The 20,837-nt window shown below is 40.5% G+C and overlaps 2 protein-coding genes across 7 annotated transcripts in view; one reads left to right on the top strand and one right to left on the bottom strand.

Moving 5' to 3' along the window:
• Nucleotides 1-1,772: 1,772 nt before the first annotated feature.
• NIPA2 (NIPA magnesium transporter 2) lies at nucleotides 1,773-14,413 on the top strand. Of its 3 annotated transcripts, none has more exons than XM_009085375.4 (8): nucleotides 1,773-1,975; nucleotides 5,029-5,085; nucleotides 8,811-8,874; nucleotides 9,235-9,444; nucleotides 11,008-11,064; nucleotides 11,854-11,944; nucleotides 12,482-12,642; nucleotides 13,606-14,413. In XM_009085375.4, exons 4-8 carry the CDS (start codon nucleotides 9,306-9,308, stop codon nucleotides 14,241-14,243), a joined length of 1,086 nt encoding a protein of 361 aa, XP_009083623.1. In that variant the 5' UTR covers nucleotides 1,773-1,975; nucleotides 5,029-5,085; nucleotides 8,811-8,874; nucleotides 9,235-9,305; the 3' UTR covers nucleotides 14,244-14,413. The 3 variants fall into 3 exon arrangements, with proteins under 3 accessions (XP_009083623.1, XP_018764386.1, XP_030090628.1); XM_018908841.3 differs by lacking the exon at nucleotides 1,773-1,975 and adding an exon at nucleotides 2,090-2,244; XM_030234768.2 differs by lacking the exons at nucleotides 1,773-1,975; nucleotides 5,029-5,085 and adding an exon at nucleotides 5,934-6,126.
• A 2,664-nt stretch (nucleotides 14,414-17,077) lies between these two features.
• The window catches only part of CYFIP1 (cytoplasmic FMR1 interacting protein 1), a 78,554-nt gene continuing 74,794 nt past the window's right edge, over nucleotides 17,078-20,837 (bottom strand). For all 4 annotated transcript variants that reach the window (XM_050979846.1, XM_009085379.4, XM_050979841.1 and 1 more), the window contains exons 28-31: nucleotides 20,551-20,645; nucleotides 19,191-19,429; nucleotides 18,150-18,297; nucleotides 17,078-17,694 (exon numbers count right to left, since the gene is read on the bottom strand). In XM_050979846.1, the coding sequence (XP_050835803.1) occupies nucleotides 17,530-17,694; nucleotides 18,150-18,297; nucleotides 19,191-19,429; nucleotides 20,551-20,645 (647 nt within the window). In that variant the 3' untranslated portion in view covers nucleotides 17,078-17,529. The remainder of the gene's footprint in view (nucleotides 17,695-18,149; nucleotides 18,298-19,190; nucleotides 19,430-20,550; nucleotides 20,646-20,837) is intronic.

The raw sequence follows: 20,837 nt of genomic DNA, 5'->3' as shown, positions 1-20,837 counted from the left end.
TGTAAAGAAGTCTGTGTCACCAGGCTGATTGACTCTCTGTAGAAAGAATTGCTTGGAAAACTACAGTGATTGCCCATCTCATTCTTCATCTGAAATTCCTAGCCCCTCATATCAGGTACTGGCAAATACATAACTTAGAGTGTCTGTGCGTGTCTCTTAGATTTTGGTTGGCTGGCGTTTAATTTTAAATGATGGGATTTATGATTAAGAACTGCTCCCTCCTGTGCATTTGTGTTTTAGGGGATGCATTGATATTATTGCCAGTCAAAATTCAAAGTTATCTTTGAACAAGGAAACTAGCTCCTCAGTAATATTACATGTATGCAGTGGAAAAAAAATGGGTATGGATTTTTTTATTGCAATTTTATTTTTAAAGGTATTTATGATATTAATGAAAGGTATAAAGATAGACCAGAAACCTTGAAAGGCTTTCACTTCATGCATTTTTAAGTAGGTAGTATAAAGAGTCTGCATGTTGTTAGCAAGAAAATTCAGCTACCCTTATCTTGTGCATGTCAGGAGCTAGGCCTCTAAGGCAGCAGCATTGTGGTAAAGGCAAATGTGCCATTTACACCACTGGTGGTGTTGAAAGTCTGGGACATCATCAATCCTAAGCATATTTATCTCAACAACACAGTTAATATATCTATCTCAGCAATGCAGTTCATACTGGCAGAGCATTAAAGACAAAAATCTCATTTTGTCAAAAGAAAAAAAAAAACCTGTTGATTTTTTTTTTGAGGGTTGTTCTATAAATTTAAGTCTTCAGCGGAGTCCCTTAAGTTCCCTGTGACACTGTAGATGTTGCACAAGTAGACTCACAGATGTGGTTTTTGTTCTGCTCAGCTGTCTTCACAAAACACAGCAGGAAAGTGGTCATCAGAGGCCCTGTTAAAGCTTCCTGAGGTTGTACAGGTGTATTTTTGCCCTTTGCCCTTTTAAATTTTACAAGATATTTATACACATAGCAGATACTAAGCCCTAAAAAATCTGTCCACAGCCACACAAAAGGATCTACACTGACTGCTCTCGTTAGATTCCTTGGGCACAAGGATGCTTTGTGCACCTGAATTGCCCTATGAGAACAGGTTAAATTAGGCAGGTTACCACCATTCTCATGCTTGGAGTTCTTGCCAGATGCTCAGCAAACATGCCTGAAATACTACTACTGTGTTTATTTCAGCCTGCAAAAGAGAAGGGGTGACCTAATCGCAGCCTTCCAGTACCTGAAGGAAACTTATAGGAAAGATGGGGCAAGACCATTTATGTAGTGACAGTGCAGGAGAGAATGCTATCAAAGTGACAGAAGGTATGTTTTAGATTAGATATTAGGAAAAATTACTGTGAGGATGAAGAGGAGCTGAAACAGGCCCAGAGAAGTTGTGGATGTCTCATCTCTGGAAGTGGTAAAGGCCAGGCTGGATGGGGCTTTGAGCGAGCTGGTATAGTCGGAGGCGTCCCAGTCCCTGACCACGGCAGGGTGGGTTGAACCTGGATGATCTTCAAGGTCCCCTTCCAACCCAAACCATTCTGTGACTTTACGATTTTCTGTGAGTGCAAAATCTGCTTAGTGCGGATGCTGGCAGGGCGGGTGGCGGCAGTGACCTACCCCGGCTGCAGGGCGGCCGCAGCGAGCACGGCGGGAGCGCCGGGACCCAGCCCGGCCGGGGAACTGCCGCCAGCCCGGGAAGGGAAGGCGGGGCTGCGGGAAGGGAATGTCACCAGCGGCGGGCGGGGCTCGGGGCCGGGCCGCGCCCCTTCCGGCGGCCGCTGCCGGAACCGCGGAGCGGAGGGGGCGGACGGGCCCGGGACACCGCCTCGCCTTGCGCTGCCGCTGCCGCTCCCTCCCGCCCCGTCCTGTCCCCTCATGGCGCTGGAGCGGACGGGCACCGGCCCCTCCCGCCGCCCGCTCCGGCCTCCCCCGCCCCTGTCTCCTCTTGGTTCGCCGGGCATGTGAGCGGGGCCGTGACCGCAGGTAACGGCGGGGAGAGGCGGGAGGGGGCCCGGCCGGCCCCGCGGGGGCGGGGGGGGGGCGGGGCTCCTTCTCCGCGGAGCGCTCGGCGCTGGGCCCTCGGTGAGAGCGAACGGGCCGGGGGCGCGGGGCTCCGGGCCTTGAGTCTGGTATACAAGCCCGAGGGTGCTTTCTCCGTAGTGGGAAACTTGTGCTTTGGTGTGAGAAGGCCGAGATTACAAGCTGTAAATCGGGCTGCTGGCGGGGTTCTCCCACCGGGCAGAGGTGTCCAGGTACAGTGTGCTGGGTCTGCCCGTGCTCCGGAGCCGCTGTGCCCCGTGCTGGAGTGTGCGTGTGGTCAACCAGGGAGATAAATGGTTTGTCTTCGGTTTGGTCCAGGGTTGAATTATCCCAGGTTGAGTCTTGTGCAGCCTGGTTCCAGAGCACCTTCAGAGCTTCAGAGCCCTGCTGCATCATTTTGACCTGAAAAAAAGCAGTCGTAGCTTTGCATTGTAGTTCATTGTAGTCTTAAGCTGACATGGGGAGGTTTAGATTGGACATTAGAAGGAATTTTTTCATAGGCAGGGTGATGAGATGTTGGAGTGGTTGACCAGGGAGGTACCCGGTGGAATCACCGTCCTCGGAGCTGTGTAAGAAAAGATTGGATGGACATGGCATTTAGTGCCGAGGTCTATTGACATAGTGGTGGTTGGGTTATAGGTGTGACTCTGTCTGAGATGTCTTTTCCAGCCTAGTTGATTTTGTGATTCAGAGTGAAGATTTTTGTTCATTCATACACTGTGAAGATATTGCCTGGATCTGAGTCCTTCGTCCCTGTTTTTTCCCCCAATCTTTTTCAAGCAGTCAACTTTCTCTATTTCACTACGATGTCTTTAACATTGTTTGTACTGAAAACGTGATAAATGTAACTCATTGTGGTTCTGTCTTAGTGCCTTTGATGTGCCTTGTACACAGTTAGGGTTTTTCCCCCTGGAAGGTAACAGCTTCATTGATAGAAAATTACTCCATAAGGTTTCACTGGTATCATTGTATTTAGAATTCAGTGTCACACTAGTTCTGCTTTTTTTAAAGTACTTCATTCTAATTATAAAATCCTGCAAACAAGAAAGCAGGTTATAACAGGTTATCAGCGTGTCAAAAGAGTAGCTGTGACTAATTTATAGATTGGACTTTAACTTCCTGGATTATCTTAAATTTGAAACTGCCCTTATAAAATACCAAAGGTGGAACTTCAGTGACCCTGTGCTGGTTATTCCTCCCACAAGACTGGAACTCATGTGCCAGGTCCAGCAAAGATGAGGCAAGTCTTATCTTGAGTCTGTTTTGATAGCTTTCCATGAAAACAGTCAATGCAGTATCAGTTACAAAGCACTGCCTGTAGTTTGTATTCAGTTAATGAATAACACTGTTATAGTGAAGATACTTTTTAACTTTATGTGAAAGTGCTTTAATTAAGGGTCAGTTTTTATAGAATAACTACAAGTAGCACATGCAAAGAATAGGTTTTTAATGTGGATTTTTTTTGTTTCCTCCTAGTTTCATAAGATGAAGTGCTTGTTGCTTTTGCTTTATAAATAAGAAATCTGCTGTAAAGTGTTATTAATTTTCTTCATAGTTTATCTAAACCTTTTAAAATAGACAGCTGTAGAATAGTTAAGGTATGTTTTGCTTTCTGAGCATGTGACAGTGCCTCTAAAATATATATGCATATATATAACATAAATATGATTTTAGCTTGCCTGTGTGTAATATGTAAATAATTATGTGTATAAGTTTAGGCAGTCTTTAACTTATGCAGAGCTGGAAAACTGTATCCTGTATTGGGGCAAATGTGCAGTACAAAATTGAATGTATTGTTTCCTAAACAGTGTAAACAGAATCTGTAGGTCCTGTGTGCATCCATCTTGGCCTTCTAAAGGTGCAGATGACTAAGCTTTGAACTCTTTTATCCTAATGCTCTCTTGTGTCTGTCCTTCAATGTTCTCTCTGTACCTCTGTTTAAGAGATATGTTTGTGAGTGGATGGAACATGACTGAGGAGGGCTTGGATTTAATAATTAGGTATATTTGGGGGGTATATTTAGTAATCTGACTAAGAGCATTTCTGTGTTCATACTCCCCACTGCCCCAGTGTTCTGTGTATCCAAAGGAAGGCTGCAAAGGTGGTGAAGGGGGTAGAGGGGAAGCTGTTTAAGGGGCAGCTGAGGCCACTTGGTCAGCCTGAAGAAGAAGAGGCTGAGGGGAGACCTCATCAGGGTCTACAACTTCCTGATGAGGGGAAGCAGAGGGGCAGGCACTGGTCTCTTCTCTCTGGTGACCAGTGACAGGGCCCAAGGAATGGCCTGAAGCTGTGTCAGGGAAGTTTTGGGTCGGATATTAGGAAAATGTTCCTCACCCAGAGGAACTGGGTTGGCACTGGAACAGCTCCCCAGGGCAGTGGTCACAGGACCACCCTGACAGAGTTTAAACCTGTGTGTGTTCAGGCACATGGTGGGTTTCTTGGGGCTGTCCTGTGCAGGGCCAGGAGCTGGGCTTGATCATCCTGTGGGCTCCTTTCAACTCCGTGTGTTCTGTGATTCTATAGAAACATCCTCTGAAAACTCACCATACCAAAGCCAGTCATTAAAACTTTATATTAGTTATCTTACAATAAAAGTGCCTTAGCACTTTAGTTACAGAATGAAACTGAAAGAATTAGGAAAGTATTTCAGTTCAATTGTAGTATCGTACCTTCTAAAGAATTACTTAGACCACAGCTTAGTTTCTTTTATTTGTGAAGTGAAAAGTGAAATAATGAAATAACTATGGCTTCAGACAAGCTGTATCTAAGGAAGATCAAATCTAAAATCACTCTGATTTGTTATTCAAAACATTCTGAAATTCAAATATTCAAAATATTATGCTACAAAAATCCTCTTCCTATTTAAAGCATAGATTGGACATGGTCTTGTGTGTCATGCATGAAAACTAAATTGTCTTGAAATAGTGGATTTCTTAATAATTTCTTTGCCAAATTCTTAACATGCCAATTAATGCTATTTTTGACTTCTGTTTTAGAAACCTAACTTCAAAATACTTAAGAAGTGAATGCCTCTGGATTTTGGAACAAAATTGGTATGTATAATGAGCTGTCTACAGGCTCATCACCAAACATTTAGATTTCTGTTTCATTTGGGAATGTTTGTTTCATGTAATTTTATGCTTGTGGAAGGGAAGAAGGGCACACATAACAGCCAACATGACACATAGTAGTCAATGTGTATTTGTTAAAGCAACTTGTTGATTCAACCTCCTTTTCTTCCCTGACAAGCTTTGTGGCTAGAAGGGCATTAAATAGGTGCTTAATTCCAATGTTAGAAACATAAAAATTTAAGCAGAGTTGACAGTAAAATACCATAGAACTGTTCAAAAGATGCAGAATGGCTGTACCTAGAGTATTATTGTGTTTTCAAAGCAGGCTTTTCAAAAATCTTCAATCATGTCTGAATCTTTGGCTGTTTAATGTTATTGATCTGGCTCAAAAGACAAAGAAATACTCAATAACATTGGGCAGGGAAGGATTGCCAGTGTATAACCTTGGTTGAATATTTTCAGGAAACATTTCTAAAAAAAGAGATGTTTTTTAATAGGAGTAAATGGAAGATATTACACCCAGGCAGGAGTAATTTGCTATACAATGCAGGAAGTTATACCAATAGAGAAGTTGAAAATGAGTCAACAGTAGGTGGCTGCAGAAAAAGGGCTAAAAAACCCACCTGGTTTGGATGTTTAAAAAGAAAGACAGTCTACCACTTATTGCAGAAGTGATAATAACTCAAGCCAAAGTACTATATACAGCTTTGGAAATTGCACTTAAAAAAGCTTTTGGGAATGGACCCAGAGGGTGGCACAGCAGGAGACACCTGCAGGGTAATGTTGATATGTGGATTCAAAGATAAAGGGACTTGTATCTTTTTCCAGCAGTGGGATTTGGTAGTAAAAGTGAAGATGATCAGATAATGAGAGTTCCTAATGGCATCAAAGCGTGGCTGCCTCATTTGTGAAGTTTCTTTTGCAAGAATTTTGTGGGAGAAGCTTGGCTGAATTATCTATAATGAGGAGCAGCAGTGAATTATGTAGTACATTGCAAAGGGTTGAAATAAATGGCCTGTTAAGGTAATTTTTTTTTTTGCTTAATGGCATCATCCTGATCATAGTTGAAAAGAGCAGGTTTTAAAAAAGATTCTTGAATTTAAATAATGTAGTGTATATTTAGATTATTTCTTGTAAGTCTTTTAAGACTGCTTAACTCTAGAGGGCTTGTGGCCAAGTAAGCAATGTTGGAACAATGCACCATGTCTGCCTTTCCCAGCTCTAATTATTGCTTCCCTACAATGTTCAGCTTGTGGAAGTGATACTAATTTTCTTTGGCTGGTAACTCCCATATTCTTACTTATGCTTATCTGCTTTTAAATGTAAAATATTACGTCTTCTCATTACACCACTTTTAATGTTTCTGAATATTTAGAGAGGTCACTTGCTGCAATAAATGTAACATCTTTGGAGCACTGTGATTGTGCTGCTTTTGAGAGAAAACAACTTCTCAGCAAAGAGACCAAGTGTTACCCTGTTTTACACCAGAGAGTCTGTATCTTGCTAGCATTTATGATACATTTGGTTACATCTTGAAAATAAGCAAAAAAACTTTGTGTCTGATCTGGATTTGCTTATCTCCCACAGCTGTTTTTTCAGATTCTGAGTTTGTCCATCCATCCGTATCTGATAACCTTCAAACCCAGTTCCCTGTGTGACCTGTCATTGCACTGTTGCACACTGAGAGTTATGACTCATGATGACACCATCAGATCCACGGGCTATTCATTAATGAGTGGCTCTTGGAGGCATGGTGGATGTTGTAGCCTCTGTGAATAGGACAGTCTCAGCCCTTCTTTACTTCTCTGAACTAAAGCAGAAGCAGGAAACTAGTACGCCTCCATGACACTGCTGGTCTTGAGTGGATGAAGTGTTCTATGTGTTAAAATCAGCTGTGAACTTGATTAGAGAACCTTTGCAGCACTGCACAAGTGCCAGCTTTATTTAACTCCTACATTTTCTGCCTTTTCTCTGTTTGTAACCTAGTAGTGGCCCTGGCTGCCGGAATGCAACAGCTTTGGCATGTCCCAAGGCAGAAACATGAGAGGCGTTATTTATTCCAAAAACTGCTCGTTTCATGGCATTTTCTCATGCCTATAGATAATTTTTCTTGATTATATTTATAAGCATGCATTAGTTCCTCTTTTAGTTAGGGTTAGAATTAAAGTCTTGATTTCCTAAAGTGTAAAACTTCCAGTGCTTGGTACTGCTTTGACCTTCCACATGTCAGTTCTGCACATGTAAATTATATCTGCTGTATACAGAGGGAACCAGATCTCTTCAGAGGGAAGCTGGGTCCACCATGACTGTGTGACATATGTCTGCAACTGTGGACATCTGAATTAACCTTAGGAAATAAGGCAATCCAGCCAAAGCAGAAATGGGACTGGCTATGTCTGTTAGGACAAATAAATGTGATGGGAAGAGCTAGCAGTAATTTATCTGAATTTATGTAATTTAAGTAGTTGAGATTTGAGCCTTTTACAAGGTTAACAGGGCACTTCAGCGTATTTGGGACATAGAGAAAAAGTAGAAATACTAATTTTGATGTGTATCATCCTTTTCAAGTCTAAATTCAGAAAATTACCTGTAAGCACACAAGGGTCTTCATTCTTCTGCAATCTAATTCTCCCTCTGCCGCAAAGAAAAGCAGCTTGTTTCTGGAATGCAGTGGGTGGAAAGTGTCAGGATGGGACTAACTGATGCTCTTTTCCTCTGTCAGTGTAGGTGAAGATATGCAAGCCAGGGAGAGAAGAAAAAAAAAAAAAAAAAGTGGCTTTGCCAGTATGGAGAGTTCTCTTTTAGTAAAAAGTTATACCAGTAAAAATAATCCTATTAATAATATAGCTAAAGTAGCAATTGTTGAAAAAACTGGTAAAGTATAAAGCTTAGCAAAAGCAGCCCCTCCTCCCCCAGGTGATGCTATACCACTGTCACATTTTGCACCAGCTGGAGTTGGAAGAACATTCTTAGCTCGATTACCTGAACAGAGTGCCTTACACCTGCTACAACAGATGGTGGAGAGAACAGCCACAAAAGTCTTATGTCTTTTCCTTGCATTAAAAACTTCTTCAAGGGACTGAAAATCTTGTTTGAATTTAAAACTAGGATGATATTTTATGCAGTTGGTGAAGTGGCTGGGTTTGGTCTGTCTCATGCACTGGTGAATTGTCTTTCTTAGTTTTATTTGTTAGGTGGTTTTGTATCATGCAGGAATCTAGTTTATTTTTTAAAGTTTTCAGAAAGTGAAAGCACTCTCTTGTAGATCATTTACTTAGTTTCTCCTATGAAATAAGATACTAATAATTTCTGTGCAAGGATTAAGGATTTGAGAATTTCGAGCTGTGGCTTATGCAGCATTTTGAGTAGGGCCATGTTGAGTGCTTATTGTTTTCACAGCCTGACCAGATGAAAGTAAGAGGATCTGTGTTCAGTTTTAATGCTAACCTACCAGTAGCTCTCTGTTAGGTTTTCGTAGAGGTGTAGCAAATGAATCAAAGTTGAAAGCAATAAAGTACAGGGAAAAGTAATACTGAAAGTTGTTTCATGCAAGTATGGAAAACTGTGTAAAATAATTTAACAAAGGACTTATTTCTTGCCAAATATTTCTGTTAAAGAGTAATTGCATGTGCATGCATATGATGTTTGTTTGTTTTATGAAAATGGCTATATGATTAAGCATCCTTCTAATACTCTCTTTTTTCTAGGGAGTTTATATGGAAGAAATGCTGCTGCGACTGTTCTCAAACTCTATTACAGACTGATTTCAACGTAAGTCATTTTATGGTCAGTTTCATGGTGTGCCAGACACAGATTTGCATATTCAATGAAAAGAAAAATAAATTACATATTTGTAAAATTTCCTTAAAGTTTCTCAAAGAATTTTTGTTTGTTTGCGTTTCAGTTTTTATATGCCAGGTCAGAAACTCTTCCTTCTCTGTGTTCAGACTTGTTAGTTACTCATCCTTAGTGCATGTTTATACATGCTTCAGATTGCCTTTTTTTTTGTTAACCACTCCTTGTAGAAGCCACTTGCAGGAGAACCAGTCACATGAGCTGTTGAGGATTTTCCTATACAGCACCTTTTTCTGCCAGCTTAATTCTAATGTGATTATTTTGCTCATGTTTCAGTGTTGCATCATTTTTTGTTGAGAAGTTCTACTCCTCGTTGATCAATGTGACAGTGTTCAGTAGTTTACGAGATGAGCCAAACTCGTGGGAAGTATGACTTCTGTATTGGTCTGGTGTTGGCTATGAGTTCCAGCATTTTCATTGGAGGAAGTTTCATCCTGAAAAAGAAAGGTCTCCTCCGGTTAGCCAGGAAAGGCTCCATGAGAGCAGGTAAGTACCTACATCTCTTTTAATACACTGCTGATGTTTAGATTTTGCTGTTTAACAGAAGATTACTTCTGTTCATTGGTTCATCAAATTAATGATCTTATTTTGACTTTCTTGGGTTTTTGTTACATGTGTATGAAACCTAAAACATAGAGCCAGTGTGTTTTTTCTCTGGAGTCAGATACCCTTAACTCTGTGTGACACATGCTATTTAATGCATATGTAATTCCCTCTGGGGACACTCGTCAAAGGATTCCTTTGTATGTCAGTTAAGTCTAAATTGTACTTGCAAATTGCAAGCAGCACTCTTAACTGTGTCTGTACTCCTGAGTGAGTGAATTTAAGAGAGTTTTAACTATGTTTGGGTGTTAGAAGATTGTTTTAGAAAACTAAAAGTCACAAGTAGTAACTGAGTGTGATGGGTAGTGCACCTGAAGGGTTCATACTGGAAGCAATGCTATTAAATATCCTCGTCAGTGATACAGACAGTGGCATTGACTGGGTGTGCTGGCAGCAGGGTTGTGGACCATGCTGAGCTGAGGGGGGCAGGTGGTGCTCTAGAGTGAAGGAATCCAGAGGGACCTGGGTGGGCTTGGGGAGTGGGTCTGTGCAAACCTCATGAGGTTCAATAAGAACCAGAGCAAGGTGCTGCACCTGGGTCAGGCCAAGCTCCAGTATCAACACAGGCTGGGGTACAGATGGAGAGCAGCCCTGCCCAGAAGGGCTTGGACATGCTGGTACGTGAGAGGCTGGACATGACCCAGCAATGTGCACTCACAGCCCAGAAAACCAAATGTGTCCAAATCAAGTGTGACCAGCAGGGCAAAGGAGGGGATCAGAGCACTGAGAGTTGGGATTGTTAAACTTAGAGAATAAAAGGGTCTTGGGATACGTTATAGCACCTTCCTGTACCTAAAGGGGGCCTATTAAAAATGACAGAAAGATGAGATTTGTTATTGGATTTGTTTTTGGTTTGGTTTTGACCAGGGCCTGTATTGACAGGACAAGGGCCAATGGTTTTAAATTGAAAGAAGATAAATTTAGGTAGGATAGTTGCAGCACCCTCAGATGATTCAGAAGGTTGACTCTGAATATTTTTATTCAGTACCTGTCATCTTTGCTACTAAAAGATGGTTGATCTTGAGATACATAATTCATGCACCCTGGTTTGGAATGAGGAAATGTGATGCTTGTACATGTAATCAGCCACATATAAACCATGTACAGTTTCTGCAGAGCAGCAGTCTTAATAAGGGGCACATAACTTGGCTTTTTGTATAATTCCAATGATTTGAAAGAACCCTGTTTCTCAGGGTAATGCAGATATAATCACCAGTGCCATTTCTAACACAAAAGAAAAAAAATAACTGGTTGTTGGAGGCACAGGCACATCAGAAACTGAAAATGCTTTGATTTCAACCCTATTACCTGGAGAGCCTAGGTACCAAAAGGCTGCTCATGTTTTTAAGGGCATGGGTTGCAAAAATTATTTTATGTCATGGCAGTGTTATAAGTGACAGGGTGTCAATGTTTTTAGTGGAATAGCCAACATTCTTTCAATTTCAGGTCAAGGTGGTCATGCATACCTTAAGGAATGGCTGTGGTGGGCTGGACTTCTTTCAAGTAAGTATCAAAAATTATTCATCTAAGTGTCAAAAATACAATCTGCATTATATAATTTTAATAAATAACTATGCCCCAGATGGCAGCATGGTTACAAAAAAGGGAACGAGATTGCGTTTCTGCAGTACATGGTAATGTTACCTGGTAATTTGATGGATGCAGTTCAGATTTTAATGAAACTTCTCTCACACCAGAAGCTCTTCCTTTAATGTAACTGCCCTCTTTGTGCAGTGGAACTAGGCAGACATTGGTTTTGTATATCTTTGCTACCCATATGCATTCTGGTTTTTGTCTTAGCAGAGAAGTGCTTAGATATATAGGATTTCTTGAAGGGAAGCATATTTTGGGATTATGCCTGTTTTCTTAATTCTTTTCATTGCTTGAACTCTCAACTTACTGTCTGTATTCAGGTAATTATGGCTTACTGTATGTGCTGTGCTATATCCTGCTATTGCAGATTTCTCCATGCAGAACTTCATAAGTCAAGCTGGCAGGCTGGGCAGCTACGTCACAGACACTAAAATAAAACGCCTTCTGATTTGGTAGAATTTATTCTAATACCTGTTGTTTGTAGTTCCACAGCCTGCTTTTAAAATGTAATAGTGGGGACGAAGGGCAGGGATGTGTTCTGCTAGTACTGTTAGCTGAATGCTGTCATTAGAATTTTGTATTGTTCCCTTGCTGCATGTTTGTGTCTACATGAACACTGTGGACACTTACTTGCCCTGATCAGAGGATTGTTGCATGAGCCAGCCTAACTCCTGGGTTTTAATTGCTGTTCCTCTGCAGTGGGAGCTGGCGAAGTAGCGAACTTTGCTGCCTATGCTTTTGCACCAGCTACGTTAGTGACTCCTCTAGGAGCTCTCAGTGTTCTTGTAAGGTAAGAAACACTAACAGAAAGCAGGGTGACTTGAGACAGAAAAGTAAAATATTTCTTTAGAAATGTGTCACTGAACTATGCTGTAATAAATGCACTCTTCACAATAGAGTGCTTATAAACATCAGGAGTAACTTTTAAGTTTCTCCAAATACATAGTGGCTGTGATATAAAAGGGTTCTAGCAATGCATCTACATGTCCATCTCTGGAAAAAGCTATTGTCTTCTGCATTTAAAAAACACAGTGATCACAGCAGAGCAGTATTTAATTCCTAAGATTCTTGTCTTTGTAAAATTATTTTTGCAAGTTCTCAGATATCGCATTTTTTTGACAGGCAACATAAAAAAGGAGTTCTGGGGCAGAGATGCCAAATACTAACAGGTAGTTCTGTCCCCAGCAAGTATCTCAAGATAGAAAATAGCTATTTTTAAGCTGCAGATTGTGTATGCAAGTGACTTGTACAGTCAAAACAACCCGTAACTTGATGAGCAAATGAATATTACTAATCCCATGTTTGTTGGTGCCTTTTTATTTCTTAGTGCCATTCTGTCATCCTTCTTTTTAAATGAAAAACTTAATTTACATGGAAAAATAGGATGTTTGTTAAGTATACTGGGATCAACTGTGATGGTAATTCATGCTCCACAAGAGGAAGAAGTAGAAACTTTGGATGAAATGTCCCACAAACTAGGTGATCCAGGTAAGAAAAATGCTGGCTTGAGCTGTACACAGCCCATCATTTCTTCATTTTATAGTTTCATTACTGCTTCATTTATAGTTCCAATATATTCAAGTTCCAGGAAGGTGGCCTGTGTCTGCTTCATGTAGGCATGTCCAAATGAAGTAGAGATTTGAATTCTGTAACATAATTCCATAGAGGACTTTGCATGAGGGCAAGATGAACTTGTCTGGCCTTGAATAAAGTGCCTTGATGGCAACCACTGGTGTGATGGTTTAAACAAATGCAGCAGCACAGGCGGATAAACAAAATTTCTATAAATTTTGATCGAAGTGTGTCATCTCTAAGCCCAACTCTGAGCTGTCCTTAAAATGAAAAGGTAGGTGTGGTGGTGCCTGCTGAGAAGTAAAGTCCTACAGATAAGTTTCTATGCCTATGTGGAAGATGAGGCACTCACAAATGCATGTCCACAAAAAACTGTTTATACAAAGGCAATTCTCATCTTAAATGTGAGGAAATAGCACAGAGATTAAAAAGTTGTTCTTAAGGAATGACCTAATCATTGGAAACCTGCTGATGAATACAACCACCTGCCAAAATGTATCATCTCCTAAAAAAGACTCAATTCAGACTCAGGCCTGTGTCCAGTGGCATCTACACCTCAGAATTTGGGTGTAAGGCAGTTTAGCAATCTAATCCTGTAGTAGTCTTGCCAATAGATTGGTAAAGGTAATACAGCATGCCTGAGCTACAACCTTTGTTTTGGCTTGCTCACTCTAAAATCATCTAAATTGTGATGTTGGAGGAATAATGAGAAACATCCTGAACTCTACTGTTTAGGCTGAGTTGGTCCCATTGTTAATGAGTGTTTTCCCTGCACCTCTAAGATAAATACCCTGCTTCTGATAAATAGAGTCCATAAGTAACAAGTGTGTCCATTAGTGTCCATAAATAACAAGATTTTTTTTTTTCCTCCAACCACAGGTTTTGTGGTGTTCGCAACGCTCGTTGTCATTGTGTCTTTAATTCTAATATGTGTGGTGGGACCTCGTCATGGACAGACCAACATTCTCGTGTACATAACAATTTGCTCTGTAATTGGAGCCTTATCAGTCTCCTGTGTCAAAGGTCTGGGCATTGCTATAAAGGAACTTTTTGCAGGAAAACCAGTGCTGAAACATCCATTGTCTTGGATTCTGCTGCTAAGCCTTACTGTCTGTGTGAGCACGCAGATCAACTATTTAAACAGGGCTCTGGATATATTCAACACTTCAATAGTGACTCCAATATATTATGTAATCTTCACAACATCTGTTTTAACTTGTTCTGCCATCCTCTTCAAGGAGTGGCAACACATGGCGGCTGATGACATTATTGGCACCTTCAGTGGCTTTCTGACTATTATTGTGGGGATCTTTTTATTGCATGCCTTCAAAGATGTTAACTTCACCCTAGCAAACCTGCCCCTCTCTCTGCGGAAGGATGATAGAGCAGCAAATGGCACTTTGCTGAGCACATATGACAGCTTTAATGATGATGAAGAAAATTCTCCCTGCCTAGGTGAAATGCAATCCAGTGAGAGTCTCTCAGCCAGAAGAAATGGAAGCCTGTCAGCCTTCTGAAAATATCTACGTGTTACTTAAGAAAAGAACAATTCTGTAACCCTGGATTTTTTTTTTCCTGCTGTGAAATGTCTGAGCTTGTCTGGAAAGTCATGTACTTTTTAACAGTATGTGTAGACAATCGTTGATTTTTGAGTTTGATTCGTTTGGATAAAGAACACTGAAATGTTTTTTATTTGCCTTACTTTTACTTTAAAAAGTACTAAAATGACCTCAGACCACAATGGGTTTTGTTGCTTAAGTTATGTGTAAATACTTTCATTTCATTCTTCTGTTTTTAAGATGTATTGCACTAATTACAATTTTATCAAAAATAAATGGCTTTATTTCTGCATTGGTGGTAAAAAGGTTGCAGCAAACCTGAATCCTTTGTACTTGTGCCCTGACTGACCATGGAGTGACTGTAACCATATTGAAAGAGGAGCTGCAGCCACTACTCGTGTCCTAGTTTGTAAAAGAGAAAAGGGAAGGCTACAACCAAGCACAGCTGATCCTTTGAAAATACTGGTTAGTTAAAGCTCTATGCAAAACTTGCTGGATTTGCATCAACTTTACCAAATCAGAATACCAAGGTGGCAGAAACAGGAAGGCAGGAGCTTGTGTTCTGCATGGATAGGTGAGATGGTAGCTCCTGCTATGACAGTTTATGCAGAAGGAAGGATCTCATTGCTAGTAGGCAAAGAAGCTGCTCCCTCTTCTGTGACAGAGGTCAGGTTCAGTCTGTGCTGCACCATGCTGCCCTTGCTCTGCAGACCTGCTCTGTGTTCCTGATGTTACAGCTTGAACTCACAGAATTGCTGTTTTGTTTGCTGCAACCCTGAGACTTTCAAAAAGAAAAAAAAAAATGAAACTTTGATGACATTGCTTAAAAAAAAAAAGAGAGGGGTAGGGCAGGTAGGTGGCAATTCACTTTAGTAAAGGCAGAAAATAAAAAGGGAAGAAGTTCTTATAAAGAACTTTTTACTATGCATGTGAAAGTTGGAAATACTTGGGACAGAGACTAATAGTTACTGCTTGATGTTGTCAGATGTAGTGCTTACTGTTTAAGAGAAATTAAGATTTTTCCTTGGACAGAAAAACTTCCAGTTACCAAGTATGAAACAAAATTCTGCTGCCTTCCTTTCTTATGTGTCATAACATACAGAAGGGGTGGAAGTGTCAAACAAGAAAAATGTTTTTGCTAAGAACTAATTGGAAATGAAAAAGTTACACCTTTTGTACACCTTGCTGCATTTTTCCTTTTAGGTAGGAAAGGTTATACTAGGCAAAGAATATTTAACTCCTATCAAACCTATAATAATTTCTGAAAAATAATAAAAATTTACTTTCTAAAAATGGGAAAAAAACATCTCCTAGGACTAATGTGTGAATTGTCTTAAGCTTTTTTCCCCCTTAGTGATCTTAAAATATGTATTTAATAACAGTTTTAAGGTGTTGAGGGACCAATTCTCTTAGTGCTGAAAGTTAACTGGTAAGAATTAGAAATTATTCACATCATGATTAGTTATTTTTAAATAGTTGTTAAATAAAATCAGACTTTATTAATTAACCATTTCTGCACCAGTGCCAAGCCAAAATCTCAGGCATATGAGACATCCTTAAACTAGTGATGATGTCAGCAAATTAGGAAAGTTGTTCATTTGCTTAACTGAAGCTGGAAGCACATGAGGCATTTGGCTGACCAAAAGCCTTCTGCAAACTAAAAGACAGTTTCTTAAAGAAAATCATCTGTAAAACACCTTGTAAAAGAAATCCTGCAACAAGCTGGTGTAACAAAGCACGAGTGCTTCTGACTTCTGTCTCCCACGCACCGGGCAGCCTTGTGTGCACTCTCACCACGACAGACACCACTCCAGAATGGCAGCTCTCAAGCACAGATGTCCTAGGGAAACCTGTGATTGTGGAAACTTGCTGATAAATTGCCTGGAAAATCTCCATCCTGTTTTGCTGAGGAAATTTCAGTAATTTCTTTCCTAAAAATCGAGTTCTCTGCCACTCCAATACCTACATGTTCCTCACTTCCTGTGTACCTCTTCTGTCAGATGCTCATTTCTACCCACTGTTGGAGTCAATTCCATGGCTGTGAAGCACCTGGAAAGAGCTGAGCAGGAGAAAAGATGTGCTGTAACCTAGCCATGAACTACTGAGAGGGAAGGAAGAAAAACAGGTTCTCAAAGGGATGCATTCTTGGTTTCACGCTGTAGGTTAGAACCACTGACCAAGTAACATCTCCACAAATCCATATCCTGGGTAAAACATGTAATTATCTGTCTGTGTCTGTTTTGGCCATCTTAACATCTTGGTTAGGGCTGATCCCAAAGCCAGCTGACAGGATCTTGGAGTAAGCAAGCAGGAGTTACTACTTTTGGCTGAATGGTTTGCATTAAAATTCAACTTCTATAGTTGCAAAGTTTTACAATTTTACTGATGCAGTGTTTGCATTATACAGCAAGTGTAATTTAACAAATACTTTCCATAATAAATAATGATTAGCATCATTAGAGTTTATGTACTGGGATAGATTACACCTGATCACTGTAGTCAAGATTCTTGTAAACAAGAATTCCTCATCACTTGTAAACGTGTTTGGGTACACAGGTATGTATTGCAAACCAAAACATAAACTGTGTTAGAAGCTCTCATTAGGAAAAAGTAAACAGTCCCCATTCTAATCAATCAAACTTCAACCTTTTAAAAAGATTAGAATCCTGTAAATCAACCTTCATGTTAAATAACTTTGAAACAAACACTTTAAATAACCTTATTTCCATAATCATTGCAAAGAGGAAAAAGGATCAACTGACTAGAAAATTATTCACAAAGCACCAGCAGAGTTTGTTTTGTTGTTTTTTCTCTTTTTTTTTTTTAATAAAGGCAAATTAAGCAATTAAGGCTCTAATACAAACAATTATGCATTGATTTCTAAAAATTTTTTCTACAGAACCGTTTTTTACCCTCCACAGCCATTATTCCTATAGCTTCAGGGGAAAATTATACCAGTCCAGTCTAAAATGGTCACCTTGGACAGGAATGCAAAGAGGTTTCAAAAATCTTACAGGCTTTTAATCAAAGTGTATAAAATTTTAGTCTAGAAAAATAAGTATGGATTGTATACAGTTACTGTGCTTGGAGACTGGAGAGAACAGTGTGCCACTCAAATGGCACAGGCATACTGAAAAATGCAGATGAGAGTATTCTTCAAAACTGTTGGTATGGGTTTTGTTTCTTGCTATGTTTCTCACACTTTTAGCCTAAAGAGGGGCAAAAAGTATTGTTAGGTGAGAATCTAGTTGCTGGCAAGGGACTGATGAATTGGTGGCTGGAAGCAGCGCACGTGTTCCACGGGTGTGCTCTCTCCATCGCCAGACTTCAAATACTTGTCCAGAATAGCAATTATTTCATCATTCAGAATCTGGAACTTGCGAATTCTCTCAACCATTTTCTTCAAAGGCTGCAAACATCAAAAGAACAGACACAGGAATTAGCTCTGGACATGAAAAGCTGTGGCCAGAAAACCAGCAAATGCTGTTGCCTCATCTCTCCCAGCAATGTTACAAATGTTTCCCTCGCACTGCTAAGCCAGTGGAAATACAAGGTGCATTTTGGTTTTTGACAGTGCTGCTTTGGGTACAAAGCAGCTCAGTTTACTGCAGCCTTGTCATTTTGAGAATGAACATATATAAGATGGAAGGCATAAAGAAAATTTCATATATTCGTGACATCAGAATTCTGCTTGACCAGTCTTCCAACTCCAGCCTTAATCTTTTGTTTCTGAAAATCCTGGTGCCCTCATTTTCAGCAATTCATTCTAAAAAAAGGATTGCCACATGTATGATGCATCTGACTACAAACAGCTCTGAGTCGTTGTCTTTATTACTAAAGCAAATACAGATGTTTTCAACTCACCACATTCTTGATAACCTCATCTTTGCCATCGTGCTTTTGGACTTTCAACAGGTGGTAGCAGAAATCCAACACGTCAAAGCGCCGCTGCTGTCCCAAAAGCACGATGATCATACATCCAGCCCAGTGCAAGCCATCCCCAAAGCACTGCCTGGAACAGGAAACACACCACAGAGCAGGTTTCAACTACATCCTCAAAACACAGTCACAGCAAACACTCAGTAATCAGCCACTTCACTAAATAATAAATATGTTAGACATTCATCTAGAAAGCAAAAGCTCTGGTATATTAATTATCATTGGAGATATCACAAGCAAGTCAAATAGATGTTTAATTAAAAAACCAGAACTCCCCTCCTCCTCCTTGAATTTCACATAACCGTGTTACTCCAAAAACATTTACTCCCCATTAGACTCCTGTGGCATTACATTTCATTTTCAGTGGAAACAACGCTTGCAAAGAAAACAAAGCAGGAATTCAACACCACTCTGCTCCTTTAGGCTGCAGGCATGAAAGGAAGCAAATGTCCTATGCCATTTTCTAATTGCCCAGTAAAGAGCATGTTATATCAAGAATTTTTCAAAAGTATATTCCCAAAAGCAACAAAACTAAGAACAAACAACAGTTCCTGGTTAATTTGTGTTAATCATGTTAAATTCCAAGTGCTCATTCCTGCTCTTAAATTCAGGGAAGAAATACTTGTTAAAGTTAGATGCACAAATATTCTGCTATTTTATTTAAGCTGGGTGTCTATGGGGGCACGACCCCTATTGAAAGACACGTGCTAGGGCCCGTTTGTCACAGGATCATTCACTATACACTGGCAATACTTAAAATAGAGCGTTATTTTCACTACAGATAACAATAGTATCTGTGTTCATGGATGTTGAGCCCCTCGTGGTGATGGCAGCACTTCTCCCTGGTTCTGCCCTAAGCTCCTGCAGGCATGCACACAAATGCCTCCACTCCAGCCCCGCTGCCACAGCAGGACAAGCCAAGCACTGTTGCCCAGAGGGGCACTGCAGGCAGCTGGCAGCACGTACTCCACAGTGAACTCGTGCGTTCCCACGGGGATGCAGTAGACGAACTGCATTGCGCTCCAGAGGCGATGGAATTCCACACACTCATCCACGTGCATCACCCCGTTGCTGGGCAGGGGTCCACGCCATATGGGATCGTCCAGGAAGGAGCGGATCCTCGTCAGGATGACCTCAAACATGGACAGGCCGCAGCAGAGGCGTTCTTTGGTCAGCAAGTCTCCTTCCCTTGCGATTGCTATTTGCTGAAGTGAAGAGAAACAAAGTGTAAAATCCTGGTAAAAGCCACTTCACCACAAAATTTTATTTTACAAAATTAATACAATAAATTTTTCAGTTTCACGCGGTTTATTCTAGGAGAAATGTCTTCTGACTTAAAGTGAGGTCAGGCACTGCTAACCTGGGGATCAGATCACTGGAAAAACATTCAGAGAAAATTGTAAAATCCTTTTTAAGCAGACAGACTCAGAGTGAGTAACACTAACTGCAGTAATGCTAGTCCTGAATTTATCTCAGGGAAGTTTAAAGAATTCTTTGTCTGAATGGAGGCAGAAAGCACAACCAAAGAGTTCAGTGGTCTGCTGTAGCTCCTGCGTGTGCTCTCCTGCACACCTCCCTCAGCTGCTGCTGTTGGAGATGAGAAAGCTCCAAAGAGAAGCACCAACAGGCTCAGACAAAATTCATAGGAGGAATGCCGCTTGTGCTTGTCCCAGCTTGTGCCATCACACAAGCTCTCTCCTAGTGCAGTAGCATCTCCTGAACTGCAGCACCTACGATGACAAAAGCAGTCTGAACTCTGCTTCAGGGCATTCTGCTCTTACTTTCTACTATTCACACCTCAACCACTAGAAAACTGCTAAGATTAGCAGGGTATTAATGCACCCTCACCCCTGAGAAAGGGGAACAGTGCTGAAGCTGCAAAGGCAGTTCAAGAATCTCTATAGTCATTGTTTCCAGGAGACCTCAACTCAAATGACAGCTCATTTTCCAAGAGTTTCTAAGCGGCTGAAAGAGTGACAAAATGTTTTAAAAACATATATACATGTGCACTGTAAAAAAAACACCATTGCTTTTGGTGGAATTTGCAAGAGGAGCTCCCAGGCTGGACCTGAAATGAGGAGGGTATCCCATGGTAAACATACATACCAATTAGCATTTTCCCCCAAAGAGTGTCACTTCTGCCCCAGTCTCAAATTTTTAAACTTCTAAGCTTTAACAGCTTTTTCCAAACTTATGGATCTAAATAAAAATCATTTGTGTGAACAAGTTGGATGTGCAGGTTGAAGTTCTGACAGAGCTATCAGGACAGGCTTTCTGATGCTCAGACATGTCGTGAATTGCCTCTGACATAAATGAGAAAGATTACCTGGGGTGTGCCAAGTCTTTCAATGAGAGGAACCAAATGCAGTGAAGCATATTTTGATTCCAGTCTCTTCATTTTAGCATCAAGTCTTTCACCCTCTGAAAGAAAAGTAAAAAAAAAAAGTGAGCAATCATAAATTGCAATTAACCAAGAGAATTCTTAATTTAACACAAGATTTATCCAGTGAGAAAGAAAACTGTTCTTTTTAGGCAATTTAACTATTAAATAGCTGGTTAATCTTCAATGCACTTTTAGAGACATACATACATATTTTAAAATGCTACATTACA

The sequence above is a fragment of the Serinus canaria genome, chromosome 1 (assembly GCF_022539315.1).
Source record: "Serinus canaria isolate serCan28SL12 chromosome 1, serCan2020, whole genome shotgun sequence".
NCBI classification, from domain to species: Eukaryota; Metazoa; Chordata; class Aves; order Passeriformes; family Fringillidae; genus Serinus; species Serinus canaria.
This window is presented reverse-complemented; position numbering and strand designations above follow the sequence as displayed.

What these genes read in the sequence shown, in the direction of transcription:
- NIPA2 (XM_009085375.4), top strand. Translation starts at nt 9,306, where the DNA reads ATGAGCCAAACTCGTGGGAAGTATGACTTCTGTATTGGTCTGGTGTTG. An exon ending in GTGGGCTGGACTTCTTTCAA is followed by an intron (nt 11,065 to 11,853) that starts GTAAGTATCAAA and finishes GTTCCTCTGCAG; the next exon opens with TGGGAGCTGGCGAAGTAGCG. An exon ending in CCACAAACTAGGTGATCCAG is followed by an intron (nt 12,643 to 13,605) that starts GTAAGAAAAATG and finishes CTCCAACCACAG; the next exon opens with GTTTTGTGGTGTTCGCAACG.